At 48.8% G+C, this 12,107-nt stretch overlaps 1 protein-coding gene across 1 annotated transcript in view; it reads right to left on the bottom strand.

Moving 5' to 3' along the window:
* Positions 1-11,590, bottom strand: part of CABIN1 (calcineurin binding protein 1) — a gene marked incomplete at its 5' end in the record, with an annotated part of 455,669 nt that extends 444,079 nt beyond the window's left edge. The window contains one exon of the mRNA XM_082243930.1: positions 11,497-11,590. Coding sequence (XP_082100056.1) covers positions 11,497-11,590 — 94 coding nt within the window. The remainder of the gene's footprint in view (positions 1-11,496) is intronic.
* Between the last annotated feature and the right edge of the window lie 517 nt (positions 11,591-12,107).

The raw sequence follows: 12,107 nt of genomic DNA, 5'->3' as shown, positions 1-12,107 counted from the left end.
GAACTGATGTAAAGTGAAATGCTGTGGATGGTGATTTAAGGGGGAATCCTGCAGACTCTGATGTAAGGGGGGGTGGGCTAAGGTAACGAGAGACCCCCTTACATTAGAGTTCTCCTTTACATCAGGGTCCACAGAGGATCCCCTTACACTGTAAGGGGGGACCTTGCAGACCCTGATGTAAAGGATAACTCTGTGGATTGTGATGTAAAGGGGAACTCTACCTGAGAGCAGCGGCTCTATGATGTAAAGCGCTGTACCTTATAGCAGCGGCTCTCTCTCTTCTTACTGGAGATCAAGCCATTGGCGTGGGGGTTAGGCTGAGCAGTGCTATGTGTGACACACAGAGCGCACCTTGGGATGAAGCCTGTGGGAGAGCCCTCCAAGCAGGCAGCTTGCTATGGGGGCACTTGGTAGGGGGGGGGGAGGAGCAAGGAGTGCTGGCGGGGGAATCACAGAAGAGGAAGATTGGGGCTTCTCTGTGCAAAACCATTACACAGAGCACATAAGTATGACATGTTTATTATTAGAAGTGCAATGGTGTAATACTTAAGCCTCGTTCACATGGGCTTACTAAAGCATATGGAGGGCCATGTTTACCCACACAGGAATGCTCAGGGGTTCTGTGCATCCCTATGCAGCCAGTCCAATTGATGTCAATTGGGACGTAAAGTGGCTGCACAGACTTATACAATGCTTCCAACTTGACATCTGTGTGGGTGCAGGTGTGTGTTCTGAACTTACACATTGTGCATTCGGGCACACACACCTGCACCCACGTGAATATCAAATTAGGAGCAGCAGCTATGTCTATACAGCCACTGGGTCCCAATTGACATCAATGGGACTGCCTGCACGGGGGTACATGAAACACCTGTGCATCCCCGTGTGGGTAAACATGGCCACAGACATACGCTTTAGCATGCTCCATGTAAATGAGGCCTTAGGCTACATGCAAAGGGCATCTAGCACTGGCGTGAATAACAGTGGCAGGAAGCTGATTCCTGCAGTTTTCTTTTTCTACCTGTGAGCCACTAGCTATCCGTGGCTGTCCGCAGAGCTAGCGATTACCTGCTGGACACACACATGTATTTCTGTTTTAGATTTAATACAGCTTTAACAATGAACTTCTATAATTTGCTCCCTTTTAAGTATATCACTAAAAGTGTTTTGTTGTATTTGTTCGGTAAGTCGAAAATACCCATTAATCCTGGCAGAAATCCCAGGAGCTGTTAGCTTCCTGTGCTCTTTGCCTGTGCTCTGCTCTCATCAGTTATACGTTGTTTCCAGTTCTCTGTGTCAAATACATGTAGCAGGTTTTCCAGGTCTGTGGCCTGATGTGGGTCTGCCATTGTTACCAGTTACCTCTCCAGCCCATGTGAGCTGCGACCCTGGGTGTGAGAACTGAGACATGGACGACTCCGGCATCTTGGTTTTGGGGTTTTTATTGCAGAGAAGGGGGATGGGAGAAGGGAATGAGTGGGATACTCCTTTAGGCTTAACTAATTACACTTGGGACTTAATCCTTGAAAAATGCCCGTTGGCGCTTCCTTGACGCCAGCCGACGCCAGCCAACGCTCACTAACACTGAGAACACACTGTAGCTTGATAGAATTGCTGGATCCTCGACAATAAATCAAGAAGACCCAAGACTGTAAATTGTAGAATTACTGACACTGCGGTACTGCAAAGTCACTGAATACTCCCCTCCTGCCTTGCACTGGCTTAAGGTAGTACATTGTAGGGTTCTGTAAACAGGGCCGGCGTTAGGGGTGGGCAACCTGGGCAACTGCCCAGGGCCCCCGAATATCCAGGGGCCCCGTGTCACTGTCAGCAGCGGGCTCCAGGGCCGGACTGGCCGCTTTAAGACAAGTCCGCCCGCAGCGCCGCTTTAAGCATTGATCGCCGCTGCAATGATTGGGGCCGCTCGTCGGTCGCCGCTGATGATGGTTGCTGCCCCGCCCCCTCCCCCCGCTGGGCTCCGTATCTTCTACCTCAGCCGTTGTGAGCGGCGTGACGTCACGAGGCGGCTGCCCCTGCGCGGCGGATCGCTGGCGGTGCTGGTGCATCATGCGTGAGGCGAGCTGACTGGCTGTGGCGGCTGCTGAAGAATGTCTGTCACTGCGCCGACAAGATGATCCCTCCTCCTGTGACACAGACGATACGTCACGCGCCAGCATGTGATGTGATCGCAGGTGAGGGGGCTTACTGAGGGGTCTGTCTGTACTGGGAGGGGCTTACTAAGGGTTCTGTACTAGGAGGGGCTTACTAAGGGGTCTGTAGTGGGAGGGGGCTTACTGGGGGTCTCTACTGGGAGGGGGGCTTACTGAAGGGTCTGTCTGTACTGGGAGGGGGGCTTACTAAGGGGGTCTGTAGACTGTACTGGGAAAGGCTTACTAAGGGGTCTGTACTGGGAGGGGCTTATTAAGGGGTCTGTACTGGGAGGGGCTTATTAAGGGGTCTGTAGTGGGAGGGGGGCTTACTGGGGGGTCTGTACTGGGAGGGGGGCTTACTGGGAGGGGGGCTTACTGGGGGGTCTGTACTGGGAGGGGGGCTTACTGAGGGGTCTGTCTGTACTGGGAGGGGGGCTTACTATGGGGTCTGTACTGGGAGGGGGGCTTGCTGAGGGGTCTGTACTGGGAGGGGGGCTTGCTGAGGGGTCTGTACTGGGAGGGGGTCTGTACTGGGCGGGGGGCTTGCTGGGGGGTCTGTACTGGGAGGGGGGCTTACTGAGGGGTCTGTACTGGGAGGGGGGCTTGCTGAGGGGTCTGTACTGGGAGGGGGGCTTGCTGAGGGGTCTGTACTGGGAGGGGTGCTTGCTGAGGGGTCTGTACTGGGAGGGGGGTCTGTACTGGGCGGGGGGCTTACTGGGGGTCTGTACTGAGAGGGGGGCTTGCTGAGGGGTCTGTACTGGGAGGGGGGCTTACTGGGGGTCTATACTGGGAGGGGAGCTTACTGAGGGGGTCTGTACTGGTAGGGGGGCTTACTAAGGGGTCTGTACTGGGAGGGGGGCTTACTAAGGGGTCTGTACTGGGAGGGGGCTTACTGAGGGGTCTGTACTGGGAGGGGGCTTACTGGGGGGGTCTATACTGGTAGGGGGGCTTACTGGGGGTCTATACTGGGAGGGGGTCTTACTGAGGGGTCTGTACTGGGAGGGGGGCTTACTGAGGGGTCTGTACTGGGAGGGGGCTGACTGAGGGGTCTGTACTGGGAGGGGGGCTGACTGAGGGGTCTGTACTGGGAGGGGGGCTGACTGAGGGCCTGTCCTGGGAGGGGGGCTTACTGAGGGGTCTGTACTGAGAGGGAGGCTTACTGAGGGGTCTGTACTGAGAGGGGGGCTTGCTGAGGGGTCTGTACTGGGAGGGGGGCTTGCTGAGGGGTCTGTACTGGGAGGGGGGCTTGCTGAGGGGTCTGTACTGAGAGGGAGGCTTACTGAGGGGTCTGTACTGAGAGGGGGGCTTGCTGAGGGGTCTGTACTGGGAGGGGGGCTTGCTGAGGGGTCTGTACTGGGAGGGGGGCTTGCTGAGGGGTCTGTACTGGGAGGGGGTCTGTACTGGGCGGGGGGCTTGCTGGGGGGTCTGTACTGGGAGGGGGGCTTACTGAGGGGTCTGTACTGGGAGGGGGGCTTACTGGGGGTCTATACTGGGAGGGGGGCTTACTAAGGGGTCTGTACTGGGAGGGGGGCTTACTGAGGGGTCTGTACTGGGAGGGGGGCTTACTGAGGGGTCTGTACTGGGAGGGGGGCTTACTGGGGGTCTATACTGGGAGGGGGGCTGACTGAGGGGTCTGTACTGGAGGGAGGCTGCCGGAGGGCCTGTCCTGGGAGGGGGGCTTACTAAGGGGTCTGTACTGGGAGGGGGGCTTACTGAGGGGTCTGTACTGGGAGGGGGGCTGACTGAGGGGTCTGTACTGGGAGGGGGGCTGCCGGAGGGCCTGTCCTGGAAGGGGGGCTTACTAAGGGGTCTGTACTGGGAGGGGGGCTTACTGAGGGGTCTGTACTGAGAGGGGGGCTTGCTGAGGGGTCTGTGCTGGGAGGGGGGCTTGCTGAGGGGTCTGTACTGGGAGGGGGTCTGTACTGGGCGGGGGGCTTACTGGGGGGTCTGTACTGGGAGGGGGGCTTGCTGAGGGGTCTGTACTGGGAGGGGGGTTACTGAGGGGTCTGTACTGGGAGGGGGGCTTACTGGGGGTCTATACTGGGAGGGGGGCTTACTGAGGAGTCTGTACTGGTAGGGGGGCTTACTGAGGGGTCTGTACTGGGAGGGGGTCTGTACTGGGAGGGGGGCTTACTGGAGGGTCTGTACTGAGAGGGGGGCTTGCTGAGGGGTCTGTACTGGGAGGGGGGCTTGCTGAGGGGTCTGTACTGGGAGGGGGGCTTGCTGAGGGGTCTGTTCTGGGAGGGGGGCTTGCTGAGGGGTCTGTACTGGGAGGGGGGCTTGCTGGGGGGTCTGTACTGGGAGGGGGGCTTACTGAGGGGTCTGTATTGTATTAGGGATAGGGGGGAAACAGCATTGTATTAGGGGGAGGGGGGGGTCAGCATTGTATTAGGGGGAGGGGGGATCAGCATTGAATTAGGTAGAGGGGGATCAGCATTGTATTAGGGGGAGGGACGTTGCGCTGAAAATGACGTTGCGCTGGTATAATGACGCAATGCTATGGGGCAGGTATGTCATTTTTTCCAGGGCTGGTTTTCATTCCCAGTCCGGCCCTGGGGCCCCACTTTTAGGTTTGCCCAGGGCCACACTTTGTCTAAAACCGGCCCTGTCTGTAAAGCTGCAACTGTTAACTGTCACACTCTGTACAATTCAGGGCCCAACTGCAGGTGCCCCCTTTAACCTTGAATTCTTCGGGATTCACTAACTATGTACCACTATACCTTCAGGGTCCTCAACCTAGGTAACCCCTTTCAGCTAGCTGGCACTGGTCCTAGAACCTCCTCCGGAGTGGTCCCCTCTAACTTCAGGCAGACCTCCAGGGGCAATCCTCAGTACTCACGACCTGTGTAGGCTTTCCTGGGACTGGACCCCCCTCTCTCTGCTCGATCAAAAAGTGACTTGAGTAGAAGTGGAAGTGCTCGATCAAAAAGTGACTTGAGTAGAAGTACTAAAGTATTCAACATTTTTTGTACTTAAGTATTGCAAGTAGTTTTTTTAAAAATTTTGCTACTCAAGTACTGAAAGTAAAAGTACCAAAAGTTTTGAAAAAAAAAATTGCTACTCAAGTACTGAAAGTAAAAGTACAAGTACTGTGTTATGTAGTTATTAAAGAAAGAAGTCAAAAGTTTGAACATCATATTGTTTTTTATTATTTCAAATGCAGCATTTATACATACAGTAGCATTTAGGCTCCGTTCACATGTAGGCGTTTTGGGGCGTTTTTGGGGAGTTTTTCTGCTCTAGGATCAGCTCTCAAAACGCCCAACAAGACAAATCCTATTCATTTCAATGGCCCCTGTTCACATCTGAGCGTTTTGACGCTGTAAGCAAAACGCCCAACGCTCAAAAAAGTACATGAGCTTCTTTTTGGGCAGATTACAGGCGTTTTCCATTGGTTTCTATTCAATCAAAAAACGCCTGTAAATCGCAGTAAAAATCGCGGTAAAATCGCGGTAAAAAACGCACGAAAACGCTACGCTCAGGTGTGAATGTAGCCGAAGCTCAAAACATGTGTATTATCAGCGCATCCGAAAATAAGGCTACATTCACACCTGAGCGTAGCGTTTTCGCGCGTTTTTTACCACGATTTTTGCAGCGATTTTACAGGTGTTTTTTGTGCAGGCGTTTTTAGATTGAATAGAAACCAATGGAAAACGCCTGTAATCTGCCCAAAAAGAAGCTCATGTACTTTTTTGAGGCTACATTCACACCTGAGCGTAGCGCATTTTTTACCGCGATTTTACCGCGATTTTTACCACGATTTACAGGCGTTTTTTGTGCAGGCGTTTTTTGATTGAATAGAAACCAATGGAAAACGCCTGTAATCTGCCCAAAAAGAAGCTCATGTACTTTTTTGAGCGTTGGGCATTTTGCTTACAGCGTCAAAACGCTCAGATGTGAACAGGGGCCATTAAAATGAATAGGATTTGTCTTGTTGGGCGTTTTGAGAGCTGATCCTAGAGCAGAAAAACTCCCCAAAAACGCCCCAAAACGCCTAGATATGAACGGAGCCTCAAGAAACCTGCCGTCTACTGTTCTGGCAGTGGTAATTTTTATATTTGTAACGAGTAACTATGCAGCACTAAAAAAAAATATCGGAGTAGAAGTATTGAAATCATTCAAAAAATGTAGTGAAGTAAAAGTGGAAGTAGGAGAAAAAATTCTACTCCAGGAAAGTACAGATACCGCCTTTCGATACTTAAGTATAGTAGTGAAGTAGTTCTACTTAGTCACTATACATCTCTGCAAATCACAGCCCTGCTGTTAGGCAGCCAAGGCCCACTATATCTTTACCTAGCACCTACCTGTAGGGTGCTACATACAGAACACCTCCCACTATGTTACAGAGAAGAGAAGAGAGAGAGGTGTTCTGTAGTTTTATCACACTTCCTGCGCTAGGGTGATAATACAAGACCTCCATAGGCACAGTAAAGTGAGGCAGTGTTGTCATCCTGTGGTAATAAGTGTGTTAATGGCAAGATCACCAGGTAAGACTAAGAGAAAAAAAAAAAGTAATGCAGCTACCACATCTGAGGACTGGTCATCTATAGTATCTTACATTTTTGTTCTTGAGTTTTACTTTAACTGCTTCCCGACCGCGCACCGCACATTTACTGTGGCAGGCTGGCTCTCCTGCGCGAACCGACATAGCCCTACGTCGGTCACACGTCTGGTGCTGGGGGTGCAAGCGCGCACCACCATCGGCATGCCACCGTCAGCACGCCCACTCCCCCCCCCCCCACTAGGCAACGGGGATGCCGACCCGCAATCACTTCCCGCTGAGAGAGAAGGACGGTCTGCTGTTGTAAACACAGCTGATCGTTCTTATTTCTGAAATGATCACAGAGCACCTGTGATCCTTCTATATAGGATCACTGGTCTCTATGATCATTTCACAAGTCCCCCCCCCCACAGTTAGAAAACACTCCCCTAGGCTCACGCTTAACCCTTTGATCGCCCCTAGGTTAACCCCTTCCCTTCCAATGTCATTATTACAGTAACAGTGCATATTTTTTAGCACTGATTACTGTAGTAATGTCGCTGGTCCCCCTATAAGTGTTAAAAATGTCAGTTAGGGGTTCGATCTGTCTGCCGCAATGTCCCAGTCCGGTCAAAAATCGCTGATCGCCCCCCATTACTAGTAAAAAAATGAATAAAAATGACATAAATCTTTCCCCTAGTTTGTAGACGCGATAACTTTTGCGCAAACCAATCAAAAATTTTTTTTTTTTACCAAAAATATGTAGCAGAATACAAATTGGCCTAAAAGGATGAAAAATTTAGTTTTTTAAATTTTTTTTCTTTTTTTGGGAATGTTATATAGCAGAATGTAAAAAATATATATTTTTTTCAGAATTGTCTCTCTTTTTTTACTTATAGCACAAAAAAAAAAAAAAAAAAAAAAAAAAATTGCAGTGGTGATAAATACCACTAAAATAAAGCACTACTTGTGGGAAAAAAAGAACATCAATTTTGTTTCAGTACAGTGTCGCACACGACCGTGCAATTTTCTGTTAAATTAATGCAGTGCCGAATCGAAAACAGTGGCCTGGTCATTAACCACTTGCCAACCGCTTACTATATATATATTCGACGGCAGGGTGGCTCGTACAGGGAAAACAATGTATGATACGTTGCTCGCTTGGTGGCAGCTAGGGGGCGAGCGCACGCCGCCAGCAGCGCGCTCCTGCCCTCGATCATCAGCGGGGAAGCCGATGCGTGTGTCAGGTAGCTCCGATTGCCGCCTGACACCCGTGATCGCTCTCTGCTGAGAAGGACAGTCGGCTATTGTAAACACAGCCGACCGTCTTTCCCCCTAGAATGGTCACAGAGCCCATGTGACCCTTCTATATAGGATCGCATGTCTCTATGGTCATTTCAGAAGCCACGCCCCCCCCAGTTAGAATCACTCCCCTAGGCTCACATTTAACCCCTTGATCACCCACAGGGTTAACCCCTTCCCTGTCAGTGTCATTATTACAGTAACAGTGGATATTTATAGCACTGATTACTGTAGTAATGTCAATGGTCCCCCCAAAAGTGTCAAAAATGTCAGTTAGGGGTCTGATCTGTCCGCCGCAATGTCGCTGTCCCGCAAAAAAATCGCAGCCAAAAAAAAACCAATAAAAATAACATAAATCTTTCCCGTAGTTAGTAGACGTGATAACCTTTGCGCAAACCAATCAAATTCGCTTATTGCCATTTTACCACAAATATGTAGCAGAAAACAAATTGGCCTAAAATGTTAATGATTTTTACTTTTTTTTTTTTTGAGAGTGTCATATAGCAGAATGTGAAAAATGTTTTTTTTTTCCAAAATTGGCACTATTTTTTTGTTTATAGCACAAAAAATAAAAATCGCACAGGTGATCAAATACCACCAAAAGAAGGCTCTCTTTGTGGGGAAAAAAGGACGTTCATTTTATTTGGGTACAGTGTCGCACCACAGCGCAATTGTCTGTTAAAGTATCACAGTGCCAAATCGCAAAATAGGGCCTGGTCATTAAGGGGGCAAATCCTTCCAGTCCAGAAGTGGTTAAAAGAAAACACATAATGCACAGCAACTAGATGCAAGAAAGGGAATCCACGCTATGTTGTATACTGGATGAAAGACTCATGAGAGTTGCTGAGTATAGGACTGTCCCCTGGGATGGTGTGCCTGTGTCTAAATGAGCGCAGCAACATCTGTAGATATAAATCCCCAGACAGTCACTTACATACACTGTGCCAAGAGACGTTCTACTAGGAAACATTTCTTTGGACAAGCACAATTCATAAAAGCATGTACAGGTTGAAAATAACAAGCATTATTGCAAGTAACGCATGCATTATAGGTTAGTGAGTTGAGCCTATTGCGAGATAAAATAACGATTCATAAGAGAAAGTTCTCAACAGTCACTTGCTCATGCATCCAGATTAAATCCAAATGAAAGCAATATTTCTGTTTATGAAAAAAGAAAAACTTTTAGGAAAAAATATCACAAGATAAAATTAAGTTATTTTTTTTTTAATTCATTTTAGTGAATTAAAGGGGAACTCAAGTTCCATTATGACATGGGAGTAGGCAGGCTAGTTCACGGTCAGAATATCAGTTTATTGTGCAAAAGTAAGCATGGTACAGTCCTAACAGGTTACAAGATGATACATAGTAAAGGCAAATGCACAATCGGGAAAAAAGAAGGAGAGTGATGGTCACACCTATAGTACAGATACTTCGCCAGTGCTTCTTTATTCAGCAAGTATTGATCACATAGAAGACAAGTTATGCATTATATATAGTCGATCAAGAATCATGAGTACCCCAACTTAGTGAGGAACAAATAACCCACTCACGCTGTCCAGGGTTGCCAAACTCTGTGAAATTTCTTGGGACAGTTTCTGTTCAAATAGGTCAGTTTATACATTGCTAAGGAACTATACCCATAGTTTTCCCAGATGACTGCAGTTGGAGGGGAGGCAGTATTCCATTTAAGCAAAATAGCTTTCTTGGCATAGCACAAAGGCTATGAGATTAAAAGCTTAGTGTATCGAGGCATCTGATCATCCTCCTGTATACCTAGTAGTGCTAGTTTCGGAGACTGCACCAGGGAAAGCTGGAGACGGCCATTAATGGTTTCAAAGACTCCAGCTCAAAACTGTGCCACCCTGGGACAGCTCCAGAACATGTGGAAGTATGTACCAGTATCCAAGTGGCATTGGCAACATATGGAGTCCCTTTGAAGATATATTCTGTGCAATCTCTGGAGAGTAAAATAAATCCTATGTAGAAGTTTAGTTTCTATCAGTTTATCTCTAGAAGAGATAACTAGCTTAGAGCTGTCCTCAAAGCAATCCTCCCAAACCTGCTTTCCAGGGGGGGGGGGGGGGGGGAATGTCCGCCTTCCAAGCCCCCCACAACCTCTCCATCTTAGGAGAGTCTAAACTGAGCAACGACGGTTGAGGGAAGAGAGAGGCTTAGTTAGGGACTCCTGCGCCAGAAGCTCCTCAATGTGGTCCATTTTTAAAGTAATGGGCTGTGGGAACTGGGCCTGATCAGCATGTCACAACTGAAAATAATGAAAATACATCCATTTGGGCAATTTGAATTTATTTGAAAGGTCTCTAAAAGATAATAATACCTCTGCCAGCATTATGTCTCTGGGAACTTTTATACCCAGGTCTGTACATACCCGAGGGTCAGGAATAGACCGAAAGTGTGCGAGATTAGGGTTACCCCATAGTGGCTGAAAGGGTGACCATTGGTTTGCCTTATGAAATCTCTTCCTAGCAGCCTCCCATACTTGAAGAGTCGTCCTAGTCAGACGCAGAAGGTTAGCATAGGCCCTGGGGCCCCTATATACCAGATTCCCAAGTTGATTGAGAGAGCCCAGGAGGGCCGCCTCCAAGCATACAGCCGCATTGACCCGAGAGCGGACGAACCACCAACGGACAGAGACCAATATTGCTGCCCAATAATATACAAGGAACTTAGGCAATGCCAACCCTCCACATTCTATAGGGAGACACAGAGTAGACTTCGTCAGGTGTGGGGAGGATCCAGCCCATACAAAAGATACCAACACAGAGGTTCAGCTCCCGAAAAAAAGGACCTGGAGTCCACACAGGGCAACTTTGAAAGATATAATAAAATTTGGGGAGAAAGACCATTTTGATAAGATTTTTACGCCCCAGTAAGTTTAATTGAAAGGTCCCCCATGACGCGCACCTGTCGCGTATCTGTACAAACGCAGGATGAAGATTGAGGTCACGCTGGATGTGGATGCCCAAATACTTGAAGTTATCAACCCACAATAACTAAGTGTTCGCCGCCGTTTCTTGTGACAAGGGGTTTAAGGGAAAGAGTATAGATTTGGACCAGTTAATACGGACACCAGAGTAACGCCCAAACTTGTCAAAGAGCACCAGGGCAGCCCGCAGGGAGAATTTGCATCATGTAGATATAAAAGAGCATCTTCTGCATAAAGCAACACCTTTTCCTCCAGGGGGCCGACCCAGTCCCTCAACCTGTCGGGAAGTCTGTATCAAGATGGCCAGGGGTTCCAAAGCTAAGGCAAAAAGGAAGGGAGAGAGGGGACACCCCTAGTGTGTACATCGCTAAAGGGGAAATTTTGCGGAAATCCTACCATTAGTGTGGATGCGATAAGTGAGAGCTCGGTATAACATACGCAGCCAACATAGGAACTGAGGACCAAATCCATATCTTCCTATTATCTCCTAGAGGTATCCCCAATCAATGGAGTCGAATGCCTGTTCGGCATCCAAAGAGGCAATGACTCTAGTGCCCTGTTGTTATGTGTGGTAGATAAGTTGAGAAAGAGGCGTATCAAATTAATGTTGGTGCCCTTACCGGGCATAAACCCAGTCTGGTGCACATGGATGAGCTCATCCAGGACCTGTGACAACTGGTTGTCAATGATCTTAGCTAGAATCTTTGCATCCATGTTAAGTAAGGAAATCAGGTCTATAAGAGGAATAATCCTCAGGGTTCTTACCAGGTTTGGGCACCAACACAATTACCGCCTTAGACATAGTTTTAGGCGGAGACCCCTGGAGAGAAAATTGGGAAAACAATGCTAAGTCTGGGAGCCAATAAATCCTGATAGGAGGAGTAAAACTCCACCGGGATTTCATCAGCCCTGGGAGCCTTACCTGGCTGCAGTTGGGCTATAGCTATCTGTAACTCATCTAAAGAAATTTCCCAGTCAAGCCTATCACTAGTCTCCTGGGATAGAGTAGGAAAGGTCACCCCATCTAAGTATGCTAGAAGTCTTGATTCCTCATAGTCCACCCTAATACAGTATAGTGATAATGTAATACGGTAGATACTGTAGAAATCGAATATTAACCACTTGCCGACCGCCCCACGCAGATATACTGCGGCATATACGCGATATATATACATATACCTGATTATGTGCATGCGGTCTCGGCAGCGTGCGCCGCAGGAGCCGCGTTTCC

This window comes from Pelophylax lessonae (assembly GCF_965119305.1).
Source record: "Pelophylax lessonae genome assembly, chromosome: 1".
NCBI lineage: Eukaryota > Metazoa > Chordata > Amphibia > Anura > Ranidae > Pelophylax > Pelophylax lessonae.
This window is presented reverse-complemented; position numbering and strand designations above follow the sequence as displayed.